The 27,138-nt window shown below is 44.1% G+C and overlaps 1 protein-coding gene across 1 annotated transcript in view; it reads left to right on the top strand.

Annotated features, from left to right (window-relative positions):
- KLHL2 (kelch like family member 2) overlaps window positions 1–27,138 on the top strand; it is a 382,747-nt gene that overhangs the window by 197,616 nt on the left and 157,993 nt on the right. Inside the window, exon 5 of the mRNA XM_069243918.1 lies at window positions 14,417–14,579. Within this exon, the coding sequence (XP_069100019.1) occupies window positions 14,417–14,579 (163 nt within the window). The remainder of the gene's footprint in view (window positions 1–14,416; window positions 14,580–27,138) is intronic.

Genomic DNA, 27,138 nt, shown 5'->3' on the forward strand with positions numbered 1-27,138 from the left:
GAAACTAGCAGAAGTCAACGCCCTACCAAAGAAACCATTGACAGACCGACTGATCTCCCTGCCCCCATTCCCAGCCAAAGTATTAGAAAAAGCCATCAACCAACAACTCTCCTCACGTCTGGAATGGAACCTTCTACTCCACTCCTCCCAATCGTATTCTGCAGCACCCACAGCATTGAGACGACCCTCATTGCAGCTAGCAATGACATCTGAGCTCTACTTGACTGAGGAGAGCCGGCAGCTCTGATCCTCCTAGACCTCTCAAAAGGCTTCAATACTGTCTCCCAACACACACTCATCACAGTACTGCATAACATAGGCATCCAAGGATCCACACTCAGTTGAATCGTCTCTTTCCTCTCTGGAAGAATGCAAAAAGTATGCCTTTCCCCCTTCACCTCTGAACCCAAGGAAATCATCTGAGGAGTACCCAAAGGGTCCTCGCTCAGCTCCACCCTCTTCAACACTTATATGACACCTCTGACCAGCATTGTCAAAACCCACGGAGTCAACATCATGTCTTATGCCAACGACACACATCTCATTCTCTCCCTTTCCAAAGATACCACAAGACCAAACCTCTACAGCTGCATGAAAGATGTTGCCAAGTGGATGAAGGTCAACTGCCCGACGCTTAACACAAACAAGACAGAGGTACTGATTTTTGGAAACAAAATCTCTGCATGGGACGCACCCTGGTGACCCCCAAAGTGGGTGGGGTTACCTAAAGGGATACTGTAAGGTATCAAAATAATTGTGGCATTAAACTCGGATCTGATGCCCTGGTTGAACTTAATGTCACAATTAAAGTTCTGCAACTTTTAGAAAGTTGTCACTCTGTGCCCCAGTTGGTCCAGTAGCTTCACACTGGCTCTGGCACACAGACAGCTTTCTGCCTACCTTGGGAGACGTGTGTACAACTCCCAGGCATAACAACAAAGGCACTTGCTGCAGAGTGAAGTGTGACCTCCTCTCCCAGGATGGCTACTCAGGGTGCTAGCCCAAAAGGCAATCTTCAAAGAGATAGCTGCCTTTTTTGTACAAATGGTGACAAGCCTCCTTGGGCAGGCTCCCTTTTATTACCCCTGAGGGTCTGTGAAGCCTCCTCAGGGGGTTCGCGCCTGCTTAGAAAATTGAATAATATTAACAGATGAATAAAGTAAAGTGACTAAATGTGCAATTGAACATTTTAAAATGTACTATAAATGTCAATGAATTTGAAATTGGAAGCTAAACATTAAATTAGTGTCCTCAGATTGATTTGTAGGAGCAGTGGAGGTGTATCAAACAGAATATAGTGTGGACGATGTGTGGCTTCAATTGAATTTAGAGAAGCTCTAACCTCCCAATTAATTTTTTTATTTTTATTTAAATGTCTTTGCAAATTAAATAAAATGTCTTATCGTTTGTGTATGTGTTTGATGAATGCTTGTTTCTGTATTTTTTTGTGTGTTGTTTTGCACTTCAAATTATCAGCAATGTTAGGCTGGGGTCCCCGGCTTCGAGTAATGACTCAGCTGGGGGTCCCCAGATTCCAATAATGATAAGGTGGGGTCCACAAAAGTCAGAATGTTGGGAACTGTAGGCAAGTTGGAGAGCGGGACAGAGAGGAAAACCCTGTGCCCAAACCCATTTTCCCTTGGGCATGTAGCAATCAGATAGCCACACCGCAAGGGTGGGCTGCCAAGCTGCTACCTAGTGAAGAGGGTTCCCGACATCTTGAGAGTTGATAAATATGGCACCCCTGGAACCGTGCCCCTCAGATCATGTTGGATTTGGAGAAAGGACGAAAGAAGGACTGCCAAGCTGCTTTTGAACCTGCACAAATAGAGGCTGCAGCCTCAGCAGGACTGCATCTGATGCACTCTAGGCTAGGTAAGGTAGGACTGTCTGTGGCTTCTGGCTTAGGTAAAAGTGGATTCCTGGCCCCAGATCAAAGCAGTGACTCCAAGGATCAGTTACTTGATCCCTTGGAACCAGCTCTAGGGGCAAAAGGTCTAAAGAAACCCAGATCAACAAGCTGGTAGCCACCACAGACATTTTGCTGCTACTAGTCGGCAGGCACCACAAAGAACAAATCCGAGATTGCCAAAGGTTTCACCCCTGTCTCCTGGACTTGGTAGTGCTATCAGAGTCTGGATTCGTTGCCACAAAGGACACTAGCCTCCACCTAACGATTTTGCTCCAAACAGAGACCAGCTGGCCACCTACCTCAATGTACAGGACTTCGAGGGACCCTGAACTTTGTGGCCAAAGTCGCTCCACTTCACCCGTGAACTAATAAATAACCACAAAGGCACCCGATCAACCGCACCTCAACCGAGCATCCTTGAGCATCTTTTCACCTGCATCTCCAGCTCAGGATCACTCCATTAAAGTCTTTGGTGGTCAGCCTGTAAAGTTTAGAACTTGTTTGAAAAACGCTCTGGTGGACAGGTAATTGTCCAAAGAATCGTTTCTGGCCCCCTAGACCTCCATCCTGTCGGATTTGGTCACCCAGGCCGGTGCTGGAGTAGCCAAACTAACTATTTCAAACTTTTCAAAAGTTTACAAACCTTTTGTTAACCAAAGCTTTATTGTAGTTGCCTTTACAAGTGATAATGGCCCTCATTCTGCCGCCCGCCAAAGTCCCGCCGCCAGGTTACCGTTCCGCGGTCGAAAGACCGCGGCGGTAATTCTGACATTCCCGCTGGGCTGGCGGGCGGCCGCCTTCAGGCCGCCCGCCAGCCCAGCGGGAAAGAGGCTTCCACGATGAAGCCGGCTCGGAATCGAGCCGGCGGAGGGGAAGCTGTGCGACGGGTGCAGTTGCACCCGTCGCGTATTTCACTGTCTGCGAAGCAGACAGTGAAATACATTTAGGGGCCCTCTTACGGGGGCCCCTGCAGTGCCCATGCCAGTGGCATGGGCACTGCAGGGGCCCCCAGGGGCCCCGCGACCCCCCCTACCGCCATCCGGTTCCCGGCGGGCGGACCGCCGGGAACTGGATGGCGGTAGGGGGGGTCGGAATCCCCTCGGCGGCGCAGCTAGCTGCGCCGCCTTGGAGGATTCCAATGGGCGGCGGTACACTGGCAGGAGACCGCCAGTGTTGCCAGTCCGACCGCGGCTTTACCGCCGCGGTCGGAATGCCCATTGGAGCACCGCCGGCCTGTCGGCGGTGCTCCCGCGGTCCTCCAACCCGGCGGTCATGGACCGCCAGGGTTGGAATGACCACCAATATTTTCCCAAATCTGTATCTCCGTAACCATCCAGTGCATTTTGTGAATCAATGTCTCTAAAATTTAATAAAAATATATTCCATTTTTTATAACATAGGGTCCTGATTCTTTCATGTTGTGTGACTTTTTTATTTTGTTGTTTGGTACTGTTTAGCGACCTCCACGACAGCTTCGGACACCAGACCCAACCATACACCACCGAACCGGCATCCACGGCCATCACCCTCAACAACTGGTCCCACATCAACACGGAAGAAACCAAATCCATCATGAACTCTATCCACTCCGGCGCCCCTTCGGACCCCTGCCCGCACTTCATCTTTAACAAAGCCGACGACATCATCGCCCCGCACCTCCAGACCGTCATCAACTCTTCTTTTTCTTCTGCTACCTTCCCCGAATGCTGGAAACACGCCGAAGTCAACGCCCTACTAAAGAAACCTACGGCTGACCCGAGCGACCTAAAAAACTTCCGCCCCATCTCTCTTCTGCCTTTCCCAGCCAAAGTAATAGAGAAGACCGTCAACAAACAGCTGACCACCTTCCTGGAAGACATCAACCTGCTCGACCACTCACAAACCGGATTCCGAACCAACCACAGCACTGAAACCGCCCTCATCTCAGTCACTGACAACATCAGAACCCTGATGGACAACGGTGAAACAGTCGCCCTCATTCTGCTCGACCTCTCGGCTGCCTTTGACACCGTCTGTCACCGCACCCTAATCACCCGCCTCCGCTCCACCGGGATCCAAGGCCAGGCCCTGGACTGGATCGCCTCCTTCCTCTCAAACCGTTCCCAAAGAGTTTACCTCCCTCCATTTCGCTCAGAACCCACCGAGATCATCTGCGGCGTACCCCAAGGCTCATCACTCAGCCCGACACTCTTCAATGTCTACATGAGCCCCCTCGCCAACATCGTACGCAAGCACGACATCATCATCACCTCCTACGCCGACGACACCCAACTTATACTCTCCCTCACCAAGGACCCCGCCAGCGCCAAGACCAACCTACAAGAGGGTATGAAGGACGTCGCAGATTGGATGAGGCTCAGCCACCTAAAGCTGAACTCTGAAAAAACGGAAGTCCTCATCCTCGGCAACACCCCGTCCGCCTGGGACGACTCCTGGTGGCCCACGGCCCTCGGCACCGCACCGACCCCCACAGACCACGCCCGCAACCCCGGCTTCATCTTGGACCCTCTTCTCACCATGACCAAGCAAGTCAACGCCGTGTCCTCCGCCTGCTTCCTCACCCTCCGCATGCTCCGCAAGATCTTCCGCTGGATCCCCGCCGACACCAGAAAAACCGTGACCCACGCCCTCGTCACGAGCCGCCTGGACTACGGCAACACCCTCTATGCCGGGACCACAGCCAAACTCCAAAATCGCCTGCAACGCATTCAAAACGCCTCGGCCCGCCTCATCCTCGACATACCCCGCAGCAGCCACATCTCCGCACACCTGAGACACCTGCATTGGCTCCCTGTCAGCAAAAGGATCACCTTCCGACTTCTCACCCACGCACACAAAGCCCTCTACGACAAGGGACCGGAATACCTCAAAAGACGCCTCAGCTTCTACGTCCCCACCCGCCTCCTCCGCTCCTCTGGCCTCGCACTCGCTGCTGTCCCTCGCATCCGCCGCTCCACGGCGGGTGGGAGATCTTTCTCCTTCCTGGCGGCCAAGACATGGAACTCCCTCCCCACCAGCCTCAGGACCACCCAGGACCATTCCGCTTTCCGGAGACTCCTAAAGACCTGGCTGTTCGAACAGCGATAACCCCCCCCTTTTTCCCCTAGCGCCTTGAGACCCGCACGGGTGAGTAGCGCGCTTTATAAATGTTAATGATTTGATTTGATTTGATTTAAATGCTTTTCTCTAAGTTCCTTTGCTAGGCCATGCAGCTTGAAGCCACAGCTACTCAGCGTTGAGCTAAAGGTGATACTAACAAGCCTGACTGCACCCAAGACAGTTTTTGCAAGTGTATTCCATGATAAGGCCCCACAGATGTATCATATTATACACCCAAATTCTTACATGCCTCCCTATTGTCATGAATGACTTCGGATTCCCAGTTCAGGCTTGTAGTTTGAAAACACAATCTGAAATACTGAATGTAGTCTTGAAGTGGAAAGTAATCACCTCAATTGCTAACACTAGCTTAATAATGCATAACTAGCAACCTTGCGGCCAAAAGTGTACCTCAAGGGAGGGCATAGTGCAAGCATCCACATGTGTATGCCAGCCTAGGTAGAATAGCGCTTCATTATTCGGGAGGTTGAACCTGTTGTCTGCTTGCTGTAAAAATTCAGCTCTTCAAATTCAAGCTGGATACCACATATCTTTCCATTGAAACATCTAAAGAAAATACCAGATAATATTAACAGAGAAGGATGAAAGAGTACAAAAATAATGACAAAGTCTACATTCCTCTACAAGACAACTTAAAGGGTCAGGTGTCTAGAAGGAACATGGCCAATCCATGCACCAACCAACCAATGGTGAACCATTGAGGATGCATAAAGGTAATGTAAATGCTAAGGCTATACCTCGCTTCCCAGGAGTTTGACACTCAACCAGCATACTGCAGCAAGCAGCAGACTGAGGAGAACCTGGGAAACGATGGAGGTAGGACAATTTCTGGTTTTTCACCGCCTCTCCCAGCCCTCAGTTAAAATACATCTTTTCCAAGACTACGATGACTAACCAAAATAGATGGTAACTAATAAGTGAGTACAATGTACACACACATAGAAAAATTAGAACCGATTATGAACAGGTTTCAATGGTCATATCTGACCACTCTCATATGATTAACGCTAAGGTCATTTACAAACATATCTACGTAGGCCATCATTATGAGTTGTGACATTTCACCCAGAGAGATAACTCTGCTTGAAATTCAGTAGCTCAAAATTGTGAGTCTGTGTGGGCCCAAAATTACCATGCCTGGAGACACTGTACCTGATAATTCTAGACCTAATAACACAGGGCTGTCTGCAGTGCTGGGCTTAGGCCAGTGCAACCGGTGCTAGCACACCATGCTCCAAGTTCAGGGGGAAGGGTGGAGGCGAGACACCATTTTCATGACAGGCTGAGGCGAGACAAGGGCAGCCTGCAGACATTTTTGTGGGCCCAGCATTTTTCAGAGGATAATAATAATAATAATGGCAAGATAACTCTGTTGGTTGATGTTTTGAGTCTAAGCAGATATTCAGATTCTGGGGAAAACACATAATCACTATAATTTGATGCACAAATGCAGGCTGGAATTGTGGTAAATAATGCTTGGACCCATCAATACCATATCCTTTTCTGACCCTTCTGTATCCCTGTACCAAACTCCACACTACTTGTAAAGAGGGCCTTCATGGCAGAGAAGCAGAAGTTCTATGTGTTGTAAATCCTCAGAAAATTTTAGAGTATAAGTTCTGCATTATGGTTGAAGAGTTAACAGACAATGACATCTCAGCATGAGATCTGTCGGATCTGCGTGCCTAGAGTACCAATGTCTTTTTTCTTTAATATCTCCAAAACTACTGAATAGATTTACAGCAAATCACAACAAGAGATCTTTCTGGACCAAGATCTAGCTTGCTGCCAAATTTGGTGTAATTCCGTTCAGCTGTTTGGGCTGTAGTAGTGTCTAAAATCCTTATGGGAAACTGCATGGGGAACACGTTTTCGGCCACACCCTTTTCACATCCCCCACTTGGCGTATCACCCCAAACGTTTTCAGACAGAAGCTGAAATGATCAGGACACTAGTTTAGAAAATTTCATGGCGGTTTGTCAATCAACTGCAAGTTATTAGCAAAACAAAAAATGCTTATCCTACGAAACTAGGAGCCACATGTACAAAGCATTTTCCACGTCGCAAACGGCGAATCGGGCCATTTGCGACGTGGTAAATGCTATTTGGAATGTACAGACCCATTTTTGCTATTCGGTAATCTATTTACCAAATCGTAAAAAGGGTTTGCGAGTCGCCATTAGGAAGGGGTGTCCCCTTCCTAATTGCGAGTTGCAGGCCCATGTATGATTGTTTTGTGACCGCAAATGCGGTCGCAAAACAATTGCAGTTAGCACTCATATTCATGAGGTAGGTCATTTACGACCCCATTTGGATTCACAAACAGTGTCATTGACACTGTTGTGCATCAGGTTTCGCGAGTCGCATAACCTGAAGTTTGTACATGTGGCCCTAGGTCCTAACTAGAACTACCTAATGGCAACCACCAGTAGGTTATATATATATGTTCGATGGCATGTGTAGCTGCAGATACACATGCTGTGCACAGTCCGCCATCTGGTGTTGGGCTCGGAGTGTTACAAGTTGTTTTTCTTCTAAGAAGTCTTTTCGAGTCACGAGACCGAGGGACTCCTCCCACTTTGATTCCATTGCGCATGGGCGTCGACTCCATGTTAGATTGTTTTTTTTCTGACATCGGGTTCGGACGTGTTCCTTTTCGCTCCGTGTTTCGGGTCGGAAAGTTAGTTAGAATCTCGGAAAAAAACGTCGGTATTGTTTGCGTTCGGTATCGGGTTAGTTAGAACAAATCGACACCGAATTTTGAAGAGCTCCGGTGGCCCTTCGGGGTTTTTTCGATCCCCCGTCGGGGCCTGGTCGGCCCGGCCACGTGCGACTTCAAGGCTCATGGAACGGACCCCATTCCGCTTCTGCCCAAAATGCCATCACAAGTATCTGTATACGGATCACCATCTGGTCTGTAACTTGTGCTTGTCCCCCGGTCGAGGAAGACGCTGAGAGACCGAAGAGCCAGGAGACTACAAATGGCGTCCACGCCGACAGGTCAAGATCGTTTCGAGGAGGAAGAAGAAGCTTTCTCCGTCCACGAGTCGGATTCGGAAGAACTCGACGCCGAAGAAACAACCAAAACCGTGAGTAAGACGTCGAAAATCAAGACTCACGAGAAGTTTACAAAAGCCCAGGGGACGCCACCGCCAACAGGCCATGGCTTAACCCGAAAAATAGGTGACCCATCCAAGGCACCGAAAAAGGGCATGCTGGTGTCGAAGTCATCCGACTCCGGTCGAGATACCGCCACACAGCAACCTCGGAGCCGAGACAGCGGCTCCGAGAAACTTCGGCACAGAGACAGCGGCACCGAAGAATTTCGGCACCGAGACACCACGCCGAAAACAAAGAAGGTTTCTTCGGAGCCTAAAAAGACTTCCGAAAAGGTTTCGGTTCCGAATCAGCCAGCCTCGGAGCCGAAAACTAGTTCCTGTACAGAGGAACAAGGATTAACCTCCCAATTACACAGATTTGGAGAGGAGCTTCAAGCTGTAGAGCCTGACTACACGCAAAGACGGCTTCATATTCATGAGGACACAGGGAAGATAACCACTCTTCCCCCAATCAAAATAAAAAGGAAACTTGCCTTTCAACAAAAGGACAAGCAACCACAAGCAAAGGTGGCAAGGAAAACAACCCCACCACCGTCTCCACCACCATCAATACATGCATCACCAGCAACAACTCCACCACTGATGCACTCACCAGCTCATACCACAATGAGTCAGGATGATCCCGATGCATGGGACCTCTACGATGCTCCAGTGTCTGACAATAGCCCAGACTCTTATCCTACAAAACCGTCACCACCTGAGGACAGTACATCCTATACACAGGTGGTCGCAAGGGCAGCCGAGTTTCACAATGTCTCCTTACATTCGGAACCAATTGAGGATGACTTTCTCTTTAACACCCTATCCTCCACCCATAGCCAGTATCAATGCCTTCCCATGCTCCCAGGAATGCTAAGACATTCAAAACAAATTTTTCAGGATCCAGTTAAAGGCAGAGCCATAATTCCAAGGGTGGAGAAAGAATATAAGCCACCTCCCACAGATCCAATATATATTACAACACAACTAACACCAGACTCAGTAGTTGTGGGGGCAGCTCGTAAGAGAGCTAACTCTCATACCTCAGGCGACGCACCACCTCCAGACAAGGAGAGCCGCAAATTTGATGCTGCGGGAAAAAGGGTTGCAGCACAAGCAGCAAATCAGTGGCGTATTGCCAATTCACAAGCACTTTTGGCAAGATACGACAGGGCTCATTGGGATGAAATGCAACATTTCATCGAACACTTACCCAAGGAGTTCCAAAAAAGAGCGCAACAGGTGGTGGAAGAGGGAAAAAGTATCTCAAATAATCAGATACGGTCTTCCATGAATGCAGCAGATACAGCTGCAAGGACAATAAACACTGCAGTCACAATACGAAGGCACGCATGGCTGCGCACTTCTGGGTTCAAACCGGAAATCCAGCAGGCTGTGCTCAATATGCGGTTTAATGAACAGCAATTGTTTGGGCCGGAGGTAGACACTGCCATCGAAAAACTCAAAAAGGACACCGATACAGCTAAAGCCATGGGCGCACTCTACTCCCCGCAGAGCAGAGGCACATTTCGGAAAACACCTTTTAGGGGAGGGTTTCGAAGTCAACCCACAGAAACCACAACCTCACAAACAAGGCCTACCTACCAGGGTCAATATCAAAGGGGAGGTTTTCGGGGGCAATTTAGAGGGGGCCAATTCCCAAAAAATAGAGGAAAATTCCAAGGCCCCAAAACACCTCAAAATAAGCAGTGACTCACAAGTCACACACCCCCATCACATAACACCTGTGGGGGGAAGACTAAGCCAATTTTACAAACTTTGGGAGGAAATAACAACAGACACTTGGGTCTTAGCAATTATCCAGCATGGTTATTGCATAGAATTTCGCCAATTCCCTCCAAACGTCCCACCGATAACACACAATATGTCAAAAAAACATATAGATCTTCTAGGACTAGAGGTTCAAGCATTGCTACAAAAGGACGCAATAGAATTAGTACCAATTCAACAAAAAAAGACAGGAGTTTACTCACTGTACTTTCTAATACCCAAAAAGTACAAAACTCTGAGACCAATACTAGATCTCAGAACACTAAATACCTACATAAAATCAGACCACTTTCACATGGTCACGTTACAAGACGTAATCCCACTGCTCAAACAGCAAGACTACATGACAACATTAGATCTAAAAGATGCGTATTTCCATATACCAATACATCCTTCACTCAGGAAATACCTAAGGTTAGTATTCCAAGGAATACATTACCAATTCAAAGTGTTGCCATTCGGAATAACAACTGCGCCAAGAGTTTTTACAAAATGCCTGGCAGTAGTAGCTGCACATATCAGAAGGCAGCAAATACATGTGTTCCCGTACTTAGACGACTGGTTAATCAAAACCAACACGCTAAAACAGTGTTCACAGCACACAAAATATGTCATACAAACCCTTCACAGGCTAGGTTTCTCCATCAACTACGCGAAGTCACACCTTTTGCCGTGTCAAACGCAGCAATACTTAGGAGCGACAATCAACACAGCAAAAGGGATTGCCACTCCAAGTCCACAACGGGTTCAAACATTTCACAAAGTAATACAGGCCATGTATCCAACACAAAAGATACAAGTCAGAATGGTAATGAAACTACTAGGCATGATGTCTTCATGCATAGCCATTGTCCCAAACGCAAGATTGCACATGCGGCCCTTACAACAGTGCCTAGCATCACAATGGTCACAAGCACAGGGTCAACTTCTAGATCTGGTGTTGATAGACCGCCAAACATACGTCTCGCTTCTATGGTGGAACAGTACAAATTTAAACCGAGGGCGGCCTTTCCAAGACCCAGTGCCACAATACGTCATAACAACAGATGCTTCCATGACAGGGTGGGGAGCACACCTCAATCAACACAGCATCCAAGGACAATGGAACATACATCAGGGACAGTTTCACATAAATCACTTGGAAATGTTAGCAGTATTTCTAGCGCTAAAAGCATTTCAACCCATAATAACCTAAAAATACATTCTTGTCAAAACAGACAACATGACAACAATGTATTATCTAAACAAACAAGGAGGGACACACTCGACACAGTTGTGCCTCCTAACACAGAAAATATGGCATTGGGCGATTCACAACCACATTCGCCTAATAGCACAATTTATTCCAGGGATTCAGAACCAGTTGGCAGACAATCTCTCTCGAGATCACCAACAAACCCACGAATGGGAAATTCACCCCAAATACTAAACAATTACTTTCAAATTTGGGGAACACCTCAAATAGATCTATTTGCAACAAAGGAAAACTCAAAATGCCAAAACTTCGCATCCAGGTACCCACAAGATCAATCCCAAGGCAATGCTCTATGGATGAACTGGTCAGGGATCTTTGCATACGCTTTTCCCCCTCTCCCTCTCATTCCATATGTAGTAAACAGGTTGAGTCAAAAGAAACTCAAACTCATACTAATAGCACCAACATGGGCGAGGCAACCTTGGTACACGACACTACTAGACCTGTCAGTAGTACCTCATGTCAAACTACCCAACAAACCAGATCTGTTAACACAACACAAACAACAGATCAGACATCCAAATCCAGCATCTTTGAATCTAGCAATTTGGCTCCTGAAATCCTAGAATTCGGACACTTGCACCTCACACAAGAATGTATGGAGGTCATAAAACAAGCTAGGAAACCTACCACTAGACACTGCTACGCAAACAAGTGGAAAAGATTTGTGTATTACTGCCAGAATAATCAAATTCAGCCATTACACGCATCTCCAAAAGATATAGTAGGATACTTACTACATTTGCATTCAACTTCACTATTTAGAATACCAGTCATTAAAGCGTTTATGGAAGGCTTAAAGAGAATCATACCACCAAGAACACCAAATGTTCCTTCATGGAACCTCAACATTGTCTTAACAAGACTCATGGGTCCACCTTTCGAGCCCATGCATTCTTGTGAAATGCAATACTTAACGTGGAAAGTTGCATTTTTGATTGCCATCACATCTCTAAAAAGAGTGAGCGAGATTCAAGCATTTACCATACAAGAACCATTTATTCAGATACATAAAAATAAAGTTGTTCTAAGAACAAATCCTAAATTTTTACCAAAGGTTATCTCACCGTTCCACTTAAATCAAACAGTAGAATTGCCAGTGTTCTTCCCACAACCAGATTCTGTAGCTGAAAGAGCACTACATACATTAGACATCAAAAGAGCACTAATGTACTACATTGACAGAATGAAACTAATTAGAAAAACAAAACAACTATTTATTGCCTTTCAAAAACCTCATACAGGAAATCCAATTTCAAAACAAGGCATTGCTAGGTGGATAGTTAAGTGTATTCAAACCTGCTATCTTAAAGCAAAGAGAGAGCTGCCTATTACACCAAAGGCACACTCAACCAGAAAGAAAGGGGCTACCATGGCCTTTCTAGGAAATATTCCAATGAACGAAATATGTAAGGCAGCAACATGGTCTACGCCTCATACATTTACCAAGCACTACTGTGTAGATGTGTTAACTGCACAACAAGCCACAGTAGGTCAGGCTGTACTAAGAACATTATTTCAAACTACTTCAACTCCTACAGGCTGAACCACCGCTTTTGGGGAGATAACTGCTTACTAGTCGGTGCACAGCATGTGTATCTGCAGCTACACATGCCATCGAACGGAAAATGTCACTTACCCAGTGTACATCTGTTCGTGGCATGAGTCGCTGCAGATTCACATGCGCCCACCCGCCTCCCCGGGAGCCTGTAGCCGTTTAGAAGTAGATCTTGAACATTTGTACATTTGTAAATATATTACTTTAACCTTTATTATGTACATACGTATTCATTCCATTGCATGGGCACTATTACTAACATACACAACTCCTACCTCACCCTCTGCGGGGAAAACAATCTAACATGGAGTCGACGCCCATGCGCAATGGAATCGAAGTGGGAGGAGTCCCTCGGTCTCGTGACTCGAAAAGACTTCTTCGAAGAAAAACAACTTGTAACACTCCGAGCCCAACACCAGATGGCGGACTGTGCACAGCATGTGAATCTGCAGCGACTCATGCCACGAACAGATGTACACTGGGTAAGTGACATTTTCCATATATATATATATATATATATATATATATATATAATAAGTATATATGGTTAGCATTGAATTACAGGAATGTTTTCACTGAGGAGCTCAAAATGATGCCAAATAGACAAAAAGAGAAAAGCTTGTATTTTCTATGGTGTCACACAGACCTCCAAGGTGAAAACCATCACTGTAATTCAATTTTACCCATTTAGAATTTTATGTTTCATATGCCTCCGCATCACAGATCACCCAACCCTGTTCCAATGTATACATCTGGGAATAAGAATAATGGGGAGCTTGCAGAATTTATTTTTATTAAAAAACCTGGTATCCTGCACTTACACTCACCACCCTTGACATATACCCTCTTCCCATTGCAAATACTTACCATGCCTTCTGCCACCCACACCTCTTACCCTCTGAAAATCTCCGGCTCTACTCACCACCAAATATAACAAAAACAATATCAGGCCTCCTTCCACCCACACCACACTCTAGGTACACCCTCACCTGGTTTCTTTCAGACATATTGTATCCAAAACAATACCTGATTTCCCCAACCACCATATTCACCTCCGCACCCCCCTGTCCAAACTGGAAAAGTTAACCTGATTTCCTGGCATCACCCCCTACCATCCTTAACACAAACCCACATCTTCCCATGTCAAAAGCCAAGCTGTCTGCTCCCACATTGAGAGCGGCGAGCCATCACTGAACTCACAGAACCCCTGTGAGAGCCACTTGGCTGCCTTCTTGGCTGCATTCCCCTCAGCTTAGGTCATCAGAGACTTGGTTCATAGAAAAGAAGACAGCTGCCACAGCTATGTGAGCTGGCATTTTTCTATCTCTCTCTGATCTGTGGAGACCTGGAAGTGGTAGGAGAAAGGAGATGAGAAAGCCTTTGCCTAACCTTTATTGTGAGGTCACATCAATGAATAACCATATTCTAATCTGGGTGTTTATGCTAATGAATTCTAATTGGTCTATTTGTATTGATGATTTTGTCTGGTATCATGCAGCAGAGCAATGCTCTCCTCCACCCTTCTAATGGACACGAATGCCCAGCCATGGCTCACTGGAGACTCTTGAGCTTTAAGTCATGTGGAAGAGATGTGCATTTCTGATTCCAAGTCTTTGAAAGAGCTATTTTGTATGTCCAAAAGTACCTGCAGGTTTTACATTTGTAGATATCTTTTGTTTCAGGTACTTCTGCCAGCAGCTGGCCTGCTGCAATTGCATGATGTGAAGAAGACCTGCTGTGACTTCTTGGAATCCCAGCTTCATGCCACCAACTGCCTAGGAATCCGTGCTTTTGCAGACATGCATGCCTGCGTCGAGTTGCTCAATCAAGCCAACAAATTTGCAGGCAAGTAGAACACTGTAAATAAGGAATATCTCAAACATTGAGCAGGTGCAATGGTTTAGAACTTTTAGCAGCAATATGATCTCATGTATTACTCTTTCACAGATATAATTTAGCACAAATTATCTTTAAAGCTAATTTTAGAATGTACAATGTGAACTATATTTCTCAATAAGGGAGTAATGCCTACAGAAATCTCAACTCCTTGTAGATTGTCATTGTGTCTGCCTGTTATTTTTTTGTGTGAATGTTAAGCCTTGATAAGGAGGATGATTAACCAATAAACCCAGGTCATTGAGACATGCTGTTTGCATCCATCACACCATGACTTGGCCATTTTTGGCATAAAAGGTTTTGAGTACTGACTCCTTACCTCTGATTGTGACACATTTTTTTAAGGAAATCAGCAACAAGAACCTAAACCCAGATAAGTACAGAATAATTTTTTTGTCAAAACTAACTGTAAGATGTGATTGCTTGGAATGAATAATGACAGTAAGGCAGTCCCTACAATTCATAAAGGAGATTAGCAGTAAATGTGCATCAGTAACACAAAACAAATTAAAGTAACAGCATTTCAAAAAGGAATAATAGCTCCAACAACCTATTATGCATATTAGCCACCAGCAATAAACTTTGGGGAAATACTATGAATAACATACATACACTACTAAAAGATGTATCAAGTTAGGAGCATAGAGTATCTCTATATGCAAAAGTAAGAAACATTGTTGAATGAGTACTCACACCAATGTATAGATTTAAAACATAAACCCAGGGCCTCTTGGATGGGGAAAACTGATTCTGATTCAGCCAAGGGAGAGTGACACACACAGTGGAGTTTAGAAATAGATATGACCCCGCAGTTCAGTCTACTTCCTGCATAGTCCAAAAAATGCACCATATTGTGTTCTTCCTATGCCAAAGCATCAAGAACTCTTCTGAAAATTAAGGAATACTCTGAGACTGTTTCTCTGGGACTAGAATGCATGACCCAGCTATTGTACTGGCAGCCAATAGGAAAATTGAAATACAACCAAGTTAATAATCATCGGTGCATAAAAGGGTTCCAATGCACATTTTTATTTTTTGATCTGCTTTATTGGAGGGGGGGGGGGCAACTCTGGGGTTTTTAGCTGCCTTTAGTATGTTGATGTTTCTCCACTGCCATGATTTTCCAAGAGGTTGAAGTTTTACATTTCTGTAATTCCTCAGTGTGATACTTTGCTGTACCCACCAGTAGCACACTTGCATAGTCCAATCCTTAGGAGAGTAAAAGGGAAGATAGGTCTATGTTTACATAAGAAAATAAAGCTAAGGTTGCAGTTGAAGAGAATGCCCAGCTTCTTTAGCAAAGGTAAAGGGATGATCAAAGTGTACCAGTGGTCAGGTGTGCAGACAAGAATCCTAAGTGTCTTTCTTGGGCCCAAGTACCAAATGCCTAGAATTTGGAGACCTACTAAGCCTGATACACCCCATCCACTCCCTTAGTAGATACAAGCTCTACCAATGTTTGAAAAAGAGTGCCAAAGACTGATGAGCCTGAGTGTCGTATAGGAGGAAATGAAATATTATGGTCTGTCAGAAATTGGGCCGTTGGTTGACTGGGGTATCATCCCTGGTCAAACAGCAACCACAGTCCTAGTCAGGTAAGTTAAAGGCAAACCCTAAATTAATCTTTGCTCACTCTCTGTTAGCCTGGCACAGAGCAGTCAGGCTTAACTTGGAGGCAGTGTTTAAAGTATTTGTGTAACACTTCAAACAGTTAAACAATGAAAACACTACAAAAAGGTTCCACACAAGGTTAGAGAAACACAGTAGATTTTGATTTAAAAAATGACCAAAATCACAAAAATCCAATTAGTAGAACCAGAGCTATTGAATTTCAAAGTTTTAAGTAAAAATAGTGCCAAGAGACACAAAGCGCTATTGGGGATATCTGGTTGCGCCAGACCATAACATAGACAAAAGTTCAGGCTGACCGCGAAGGAGCACAGACTGGCTACAGGAACCAAGTTAGGCCCCCTGAAAATAAGTACTTTAAATCCTGGTTGCGGAACGTTGCTGGGATCCCCTTCGAAGAGGCTGAGGCAATGCGCCGGTTCCGATATATGGCAAGGCTGCGGTTCAAGGTCCTGCTGTGTTCACATCATGGATCCTCCCGATAAAGCTTGAGATGTGAAAGCTGGTGTTGAGCATGCATTGCGCAATCGAGGCAATGCTCCAGTTCTGATGAGCAGTAAGGCTGCAATGCAGAGCTTTGGCATCCTTGTCAAGGCTGCTGTTGACAGGACATTCAAAGATCTTGTGCTGGGAAAAGCATGACACAGCATCAGTTCTAAAGGTGATGCATTGAACCCAAGATGGGGGGATGTGGTGGTAATGCAGGTCTTTTGCGATGGGTCCTCAATGCGACTGGTCCAGTCCACACAGCATCTGTTATGTGTTGGTTCTGCTCGAGGATGTGCCACTCAGTTGAGGATATGCATTGGTTCTTCTCAGGGATGCATTGTTCAACAGAGAGAATGCATCAGTTCCACTGGGAGCACCTTAGTCCCACTTCCAAGGGTCCAGGACTGGAGAGGCACCACTTGGCAGGGCAGACTCACAGATGGCAGAGTCCAGGTGCAGAAGCAGAATAGTTGGATGTCTTTTATGTCCCTGAGATGTAAGATCAGAAGACCTCCCATCTATCCCCTTGGAGTCAATCTGGGTTCAAGTGATGCAAGTCCAGTCATTCTCACCCAGGTAGAGGGTAGTGGGCAGCAGGTCAGCAAAGCAGGAGTCCAGCAGAGTGGCAGTCCTTCAGCAGCACAGAAGACATCCTTCCTGGCAGAGTATCCACACGTCCAGTAGTGTACTGAAGTTGTGGTGTCTGAGGTCCAGTACTTATACCCAGTGGTGCCTTTGAAGTGGGGAGACCTTAAAAACATGCCCTTCAAGTGCACATATGTCCTCTCTTTCTGTCCTGGTTCCAGACTCACAACAGAGGGTATGCAGCCCATTGAGTGTGAAGACAGGACACAGCGTATTCAGGTGTAAGTGAGGCTGAGTCCATCTCCTCCCTCGCATCCTGGCAGGATGGCCCATAAAGTCACATGTAAGATCCCATTGTGTGAAGCTGTCTATGGGAAATACACAAAGCCCATCTGTCACCCCCCCAGGCATGTGGTGCACCAAATGGCTAAAGTAGGAAAATGCCAGCTTTCTAAAAGTGGCATTTTCAGAATTGCAATTTAAAATCTGACTTTACCATAAATTAGGATTTTAAATTATGATTACAGAGAAACCAAACTTAAAAGAATTATCTCTTTCCATTTGGAAATTACACTTTTAAATTGTAATAAGTCAACTCCAATGTTATCTCATGGTAGAGGTAGGCCTTGTAGTAGTGAAAAACAAGTTTAAGAGTTTTTCACTGCCAGAATACATAAAACTTAAAATTATATGCCCTTCACTGCCTATTGCCCATGGCCTCATGTTGCAAAGGCACATGAGTTGTACCCAGGTGAAACCCTCTGGCACCCACAGAAGAGCAACCCATCTTGAATGTTTGCTTTAGTGTAAAATGAACTAATAAGGCATATGTTTTGTATGTGAACAGCGGCTTTACCCTTGTTTACATCTCGTTTAACATGGCATTAGGTTCTGACACATATTCAGTTTGTGCTATCTCAGATGATTGAGTTTCGCTTCAAAACCATGGGGAGTTTGTAGTGTTTGCATGAATTACCATGGGTGTTGGCCTTCTGTGGCACACAATAGGTTTGGCAAGGCACAAGGGCCAATTTTTTATTTCAAAACATTAAGTGCAGGAAAGTTGATTGACCGTGTCATTTGCTCTGCTTTGCAATGCTTAGCACAGAGTTTGCGCTGTGGTACATTTGAGCCTCAGTGTTCAGTTGTTGGTGTTCTAAACGATCAGCAACATATCTTTAATAACACAGGAAAGCATGCTTGTTGTCCCATAACAGATGCCAGAGTGAACATTTTTCTCAAAGGCTATCTAGAATACATACAGACAAGTATCATGTCAAATAATTTATTTTAGTCCATAGTGAACAATGCTTTGTCTTTGTTGAATGTTCATGATGTGCATTCAGTCATTTCGTGCACAGTTTAAATTCCCAGTCGGATTGCATGATAGCACCAAAGTTAGAATAAGATGCATACCATTGTGTCAAGTTCAAGGAAGCTTGACAATTCCACGTGGATTAATTATAGTTTGGCATCTTGGGCCTCTGTTCCCCCCATGGAAAAGACAAAACACGATACTGTTGTGCTTTATGCATTGAATATGAACGTGTAGACTCATACATAAAAACACCATGCGAGCTTACAGGTAATCATGAGGAGTGAGAATTCACTGGAATAGACCAGAATGTCATAGTTGTGATAAAGGTCCGCCGAATAATATGCCACAGTTTGTGATCATCATCATGTAACTCACATTCTTAGTACACCATACTTCAAAGGTGGTTTGAGTCAGAAATATTTCAAACGTTTGTATTTTTGTAGGGTTCTCCAGCTACTTACAGGAGAGGCAAGACACGTGATCGCTCATGCAGGCTACAATCTTCATTAACCTCATATTGAGTTTTATACTGTTCTTTAAAGGATGTATTTGCACACTCAAGCAAAATGGTGTTGGTTGAATTGTAAGTTTTGACGTGTTGCATTTCGTGCGTTGCACATCTAAGCACAGAATTCACCAAATACCAGGGTTTTGTCACTAGTCTGAACTTGCAGAAGTGATAACAGTTTCATTTTTATTGGACGATTAGAGAAAAATAAGGATTTATCCACTTTCTTAAGAGTCAAACAAGGGGAAACGCATCTAATTGACGTCTGAAACGAATTGTAGTGTTTAAGGGTCAGAGTTGGGTAGTGTGTGTGATCTCATTCAAACTTTACTGATTGTCAGAATTTTGAGAAATAGTCCTTAAAAAGACTGTACATCATGAGTTGTAACATAGGGTTGAACTTAGTCTGCCAGTGTGGGAGACTTCTTCCTTCAACTAGAGAAATTGTTTTCTTAGAAATGTTTCTTTGGATTATTGATGGCTTACCAGTGCAGTTTGACCTGACAACCATGCTGACTGGTCTAATCACCAGGCTTGTGTGTAGATGACATCCGAAGTATTTGTCTCAGAATTTGCAAAAATCTTTCTGAGTCAATAAATCGTTTCAACTGCTTTGCACCTGCTTATGATTAGGGATACAAATAGGTACAAAAGATCAAAGAAATCCTGCAAATTTAATTGAAAAGAGCCTCTGCAGTGCAACTTAATTCTGAAGTAAAAATCGCATAAGCAGCAAGTAAAATTGGAGAGGATGGGAATTATCTCAGCACCCCTCCTCAGTGCAAGAATTCACTTGGACCAGGTGATTGTGTGTGGAACACCTCCTAGCTTCTAGTAACATGACCAGAATGAGAGTGCTTTTAAAGTGAAGTTTCCGTGTCTGTCTGGTGATGGAAACCTTAAAAATAAATTGGTATTTTTCTCATACCTATAATGTGTATTCTTACTCCATATAAACCCCTTTTTCAGTAATGAAACACCGGCTAGAAAAGAGATTCAGAACATAGCTCCGCACCATGAATATACCAACTAAGTGCCTACCTATAACTTTTCTGGTACAACAGAAAATCATTTAATTTGCCTACCACACAACTATGGTCCACACTCACACATCACACAGAACCTGCTGATTCTCTGTCGTATTTTCCCTTTTTCTCTTTGAATCATAGAATCTCATTAATAAATGATTTCATTATTTCGTACATTGATTATTGCAATCTTATTTTTCTTGGCACTAGTTTTAAAAACCTGAACAGGCTGCTATATATCCAAAATACTGCCTCTAGTGCAATTTTCAACCTTCACAAACTTTACCAAAACGTTGGTTTACTCCATTGGCAACCCATACAAAAAGGATTGCTTTCAAAGTCCTCTGTCCATAAATCTTTAACCTTGGTCCCTATGGCTACTTGCTTAGCCTAACATTTTATTCAATATGGACTTAGTTGCTTTCTATTCTCATCCTCTCAGAGGCTTTAGTTGTTCCTAGATTTAACCACTCTTCTTCTTGTGGTAACACATGTAGTGTACTAGAGACAGTCCTGTGGAATAAACACCCTAGTGATCAAAGATGACGTAACCTGTTGAGATTCAGTAAACCACTTAAACCTGACATTTTTTTTAAAGATAATCTGCATCAGTCCTCAATTCCAGATCCCTGGTTCAATCTGTTTAGCAGCGTAGAGGCAAGAGACAGACCTCCTTTTGGGTGAACCTGTGCACTCTTGAAGTCTTTAGAGATATAGCTATATAGCCACTGGGTAGGAATGTAATCTGTACCCTCTCCGGATCTTGGTAAAGGCATAATTAAATGTCACAGAACAAATCATTATTGGTTCTTTCCTTCCCTAAGCCTAAAAGTTAACTTTGGGAGTGTGCTTAAAACAATAGACCCAAATAACCCCTAGGCATATTTGCATTATGTTTCTTATTGCCCGTACTAAAGAGCACCACAACTAGGCAGCTAAAATTCAGTCTGCACACAACAGGTCTCAAAGTCACTGTTCATGACAGTTCATTCGGTTAACAGAATATACCATAACACATATTTCTTCAGGATTTCAGACTACACTCAAGACATCCTAGCATTGCCTCGAAGAAAGCACTTAGTCTCATTCAATTGATCACATGGCTTTCTAATATCCTTTATCTTTAAACATGGAAAACAAATATCTGTCAATCTAAACTGGGGAACTGTCAGAATGGACATATAAGCAAGTGTATTGTCTTGTTATTGTGAAGAAAAATGCACTATGAAATCCGGTACAATTAGAGCAGAAATATGCCTCTATAGAAAAAATAAACGTTGAGGAAATAATAGAAAAAAGTACCATCTAAGTTAAGTTATTCATCTATAAGATGTCCTGTATACATAAAAAAGGAAACTGGCCACGTTCAAGTTAAGATTATGTAGGATTTGTTTTTCTAACTCTCTCTCCAACATGCTCCATGACTGCTTAGAGAGTCCACTTTCCAGAGATATGCTTACAAATTGTAAATCTCTTTTCTCAGTACAGTTCAGAAACCTGTGTATAAAATGTGCACCTTCATAACAATAATACATGCAAGCTTCCCACGAGAAACTAGTCACTTGATTTGCCTTTACACCTTGGCCATCCAAAGATGTGAGTAATTGGTGTGATCACTGTGCCTATTAAATGATTACTCCCACCCACTACCGGAAACCTTTGTATGAAAACTGCCATTACAGCTGTCAGTCCGTACTGCCCAATATGCTGTTCTCCCAAGAAGCTACTACTACAACTTGAGCACTGTACAAGTAGCTGTATTGCTAACCCAATTGGAATTCTGCCAGGGTGCATATGGGAAAATGCAAGGCAATTTGTTGTTGCTTCGAAGGTGTATGTCTGCCAGAACAGGTTGACATATCAGTAACCTTCAATATGATTGACCAAAACGTTTTTGTCAACACCCTCTAGAATGTTATTGCTCTCAGTAGTAGATCAGTTTCCTAGTTCAACTCATTTCAAGAACTCTCTCTTCCAGTTGAGCAAAATCGCAACTCCAGTTCCACCCTTGTCCTGGTGCAACAGAGAGTGCCCAATTGAACTATTCTATTACCTGTGCTCTTCAGTATGTAGAGCCCCAGGTAGGATGGAAAGACACTCTGAGCACTACAGCAACTAGCATGTTAATGATGCACATCTGTGCTTTGAAGTATCTTCAGTCAAACACCTTGAAGCTATACATTTGTTAGAAGCAACTGAAAATGAAATTAAACTGCATGCTTACCTTCTCAATAACGCCATTCTTCATCTGCTGACTAAGCAAAACCTTACCGACAAGTATTTTCAAACCATCCTCATAACACTTCCACAATCTCAGGTGGCGACAGCTGTGGGCAGATCAGTCCTGGTTCTGTCATGTAGCATTATTCAACTTCACGGTAGTTAATGTGACTACTGGCTATCCACCAAAATCTCTGGGTTACTTGGTGAAACAATTAAATGTTTCCTTTGACTTAGACAAAAAACATAGTTATATATTCTGATGTATTCTATTTAAAAAATGGAGAACATAACCTGCCCTTCTCTTGATGTGTCCCAATATATTCTGTAATTCCCTTCAATACATTTTTCAGAATGCCCTAACCTAGAATTATTTGACAGACCCCAATCTCTCTTATATCGATTTACTCACCTAAGAAAATAGTTTTTTCATTCATGATTTGTAGAGATACATTCTGTCCATATTTTCTTATTATAGAAGGCTTATTTATTTGAATATTCACCATCACTGTGTACAACACTATGGTGGCTGCACTGACTACGCTGCACTGAGTAAAACAAAACTATGGCTGTCAGTTGTTAGGATGGGACAGTCAATGCTCTATGGCATTAGCAGACATCTCTGGTTATCATGGCCCTTAAATGATAATCCACAAACCAGCTGTCAGGCCTTCTTTGGGGGCCACAGGTCCGACAGGGGCTACTGGTCCCCAGCTGTGGTGGTTGAGGTCCTTTGCCTCTGGCATCCTAAGATACGTCATACTGTGGCTCAGCAAACTGTGCCAAGTACAATCCTTTTTGTGCTTGATTTTTTAGGACAGCAGAGAGGACTAGCAGTCGTAGGCTTCTCAGGAAGGTGGTGCAATGGACAAGAGCTCAGAGCTTAAAAATCAACTTACAGACGTAATAGTACTATTCAGTCCAGTGCTAGTCCTTTCAGTTAAAACACGCATGTAAATCCCACAGCACAGTTAAGGAAATGCAATGCAGGGTCATAATCCTGCTTGTACCTCTAGGTGTTACACTCTTTAGTGCCCCACTCTGCTGAGTTTCCCAGTGCCTGTGGTCCCTGGCACCTGATCAAGGACACAACACTGGCTTGGCTCAGGTGCACTCGGTTACCCCTAGACCTATATGCACCAAGTAGCTCGGTTTGTTTTGACATTTCTGTAACACTTGTGTGGAATGAGTCTTAGTTTGTAACACACACTTCAGACAACTTTCCTGTCTCTCATAGTACTCAGTTCTTCTGCCACACAGTTACCTGCTATTAGCACTGGATTCTTGGCAGTGCGAGACTGGTGTGTGCAATAGTAACACTCCCCCAGTGGTGATGTCAGAGCTATCAGCACTGTAGCTGTTGCTAACTTACCTTCCTGAGCAGTTGTGACCTCACTAGGTCGAGTGCAGAAGAGATGCAGGCTCACCAGCTGTGGTCTCGGGCTGTTCTCGATCTCAATGATGACTGCAGCACTTGGGCCCTTGGTCCTTATCAGAGTGTGCACATTGGCACTGCTGAAGTGTCTGGGCACCAATTTTGGCAGCAACAGCACTTGGCTGTCATCACCTTCATGAAGCAGTAATAAGGGGCTTACAAAAGGGCAGGCCCTGCCTAGAACTACAGACACTACTGATTCACTCCTTCCCGACCATCTTCCAAATGACAGTGCTCTGGAAGAACTAATCAGCAGCCCTTGCTAATAAGGCCCTCCTGGAATTTTCAAAGGGAACCTTGTCTGCATCCTCCTCACTACAGTGGCTGAGTTTCCACCATCTAGCCACTGATGTGTAGGGAATACAATTCCACTGTCTGGAAAAACCGTAATCTTTCTCTGTCATGTGCCATGCTAAGCCAGAGGCATCAAAAATTGATCCTACTGGCCATGTCCTCAGTCTCACATATGCAGAGTCCTTCTACCATTCATGTGCTACTCACACTGTATACACATACACATAAGATGCATACTATAAGCTTCTGTGCTACACATATCAGTTAAACTTCATACAAGGGATGTTAGTAGACCACACTGTCACTGACCTCAAGAAAATGAACTGGTCAAATCACAGATTAACAAAACAGAGTATTTGCCACAACCTCTTAATGTGATACACCCAGGGCATGTACAGTAGTCCACTGCCTACTTGGTGTGCCCCTCGAGGTTGCAGGAGAGGTATGGGATCTCCCATTGTCAAGGAAGACGTTTGCAAATGCTGGGTTTGGCTTAGCCTCATGCCAGGGTCAAAATATTACCAGGATACTGGTTTCACATGCAGTTGAACTCTCAGGGTAGGGGAACACTCCTTTTTATCAGGCACAGGACAGTATCGCCCCAGCAGCTACATAAAAGCTTTGCATGTTTACAGCAGCCATATTCATTGATCCATTCATCTAACCCCACCAGTTGTTAACACAAGGCAAATAAATGTTTACAGGATGAATGTAGGTAGGTAAGGCAAATTTATTCTTTGAACTGTAGGGGAGGGACACGGTTTACAGCAGAAATTCTGATCAAGATGGAGGAAAGGCAGTGGGGTAGAGGAGCATGTCTACAGAAGTAGGTAAGTTGTAGCCATAAAACATTTTGAAACATATCATGAAACCTGTTCAAAGTTTCCATAGGGGATCAATAATCCATGGCGCTTTGGCACCTTCGGGTATTTGTGTGCACTTTCAAATATATTTCATTTCATGACACCTGCAAATAGGAAGTGAACTTTTAGGACATCCAACATCTGAGGGATAAAGCTGTATTATTGAAGATTCTTGCTCACTGTGATGAATAAGTGTCTTCAAAGAGAACCTTCTTTAGATTATAGATTATGTTTCCTCCTCCTTATGTGCAATACACAGCACTTTCACATGTAGACAAAAAAAATCACTGTGGAAACAAGCATACAGATTATCAACTTGACTGTCCTCATTGTCAGGTCACTGTGTAGTCTGTGTATCCTGTGGGTTCCTCGAGGACATACAACCAACAACAAGGTGATGGACCGCATTCCAAACCATCTTTTTTCACCCACAATGCCACTTTAGACATGCATCTGCAACATGCAAATCTGCCTTGATTCTTCTTCAATAGGAGCAGTCCAGCCTGAACTGCCAAACCAAGTCCCCTCTAGACAGGAACACAAGCAACCCCAGACAGGTTCCAACATAGTTAGGCTTTGTCAGTGAGCTATAGGTTGAGTTCTGCTTCATAGAGAGCAAAGGACCTATGTCTGTGCATGCCCATCTCTCTTAGGGTGTCTACTGCAACAAACAACTAGATGAAGGAATGAATAATTGAATTAATCTCAGCCACTGCCAATTGCTGTGAGCTGTATTCCAAACATTTTTTTCACCCACTATGCCGTTCTAGACGGAGACTTGCCATATGTAAATCAGTCTTGGTTCTGCTGCATCAGGGTCCTTTCTGGGGTTGCTTGTGTTCTTGCAATGAAAAATAATTATGCAATACTGAATGAAATATTAACCAATCATCAAGATGAGGTCACGCAAAGGAAAGTAAAATAATTGAGACATGATGAGATAGATTATGGAAATGGCAGAGTTTTTACCTTTTCCAAAAGATATGCTCATTTAGTACGGGGTGATAATAAGTTACGTATCTCAGAGACTGGATCACAGAGCTCTGAGGCTATTTCTTTAAGTACCCCACCAACTAGCAAGAGCTATTCTGATATAGGAGAAGAAACATCGGCCCACACAGTAGCTATAAAAGATAACTCTATATCTTTTTTAAGAGAAGTACAGAGAATCAAATGGGGACACCGAGAACAAACTTGGAGAAGGGATACCCCTGCAAAGCACGAAGAGGAAAAAGAGGAGACAGCTCTAAGCGAAAAGAAAGGAATGAGAACGAGGACATGGGATAAAAGAAAATAGGCAGTGCCTCAACAGGGAAAATAAATATTGTGAACTTATAAATGAGCACACTATCTCAGGACACCATCTCTCTATTAAACAAAGGGTTGGGATTCTGCCCAGCTAATGTAGGAGAAACATACAGATCTAAGATTGATCTATTTGAATTTATCGGGCGTCTGTAGTGCTTTCCTCTTATTTAGTTTCTAAGCACTAACATAACACAACAGAAATGCACTTCTGAGGTCAAAGAAGACTTTTATTGTTGTTATATGAATGACGAATTAGTAGCTTTCAAGTCCGCGTTAATCAAACAAAATATATCAGTTTGCAATATACACAGCAGGTTATATTTATAAGATATTGAATGCAAAGCAAAACAAATACTTCACCGTGTAGGAACTATTTACAGCTACATCTTTCTAAGGTCTGCAAGCTGATGACCCCTGTCAGCCGCGAGAAAGAGTGTCATCTACCCACACGGGATGCTGGCAGCTGGCGCCAAGCTCCAGCACGAGGTCCGGCAGATTCGAATCTCACTCTCTGCAGCCTGTTACATTCGTTACAAAGGTGTGCCCCCTCCTCTCAGACCTGGGAAACTGAGCAAGCCTTTTGGAGACTGGCCAGGTCTCCAAGACTACTCCTGTTCCCAAGCTCAAGGGAAGAGAAACGACGCCCATGTACTCTCTCTTATCAGGTCTAGTCTACTGTGAGAGCAAAACATCTTGGTTCTCTGGTGCAAAAACAGAGCTTGGAAAAATACTGAACTCCACGTTAAAGGCAATGGGCAGCTAACCTAAATATCAAATGCAATGTCATGTTAAAGGCAATAGGCAGCTAACCTAAATATCAAATGCAATGTC

This window comes from Pleurodeles waltl, chromosome 1_2 (genome assembly GCF_031143425.1).
Source record: "Pleurodeles waltl isolate 20211129_DDA chromosome 1_2, aPleWal1.hap1.20221129, whole genome shotgun sequence".
Classification (NCBI taxonomy): domain Eukaryota; kingdom Metazoa; phylum Chordata; class Amphibia; order Caudata; family Salamandridae; genus Pleurodeles; species Pleurodeles waltl.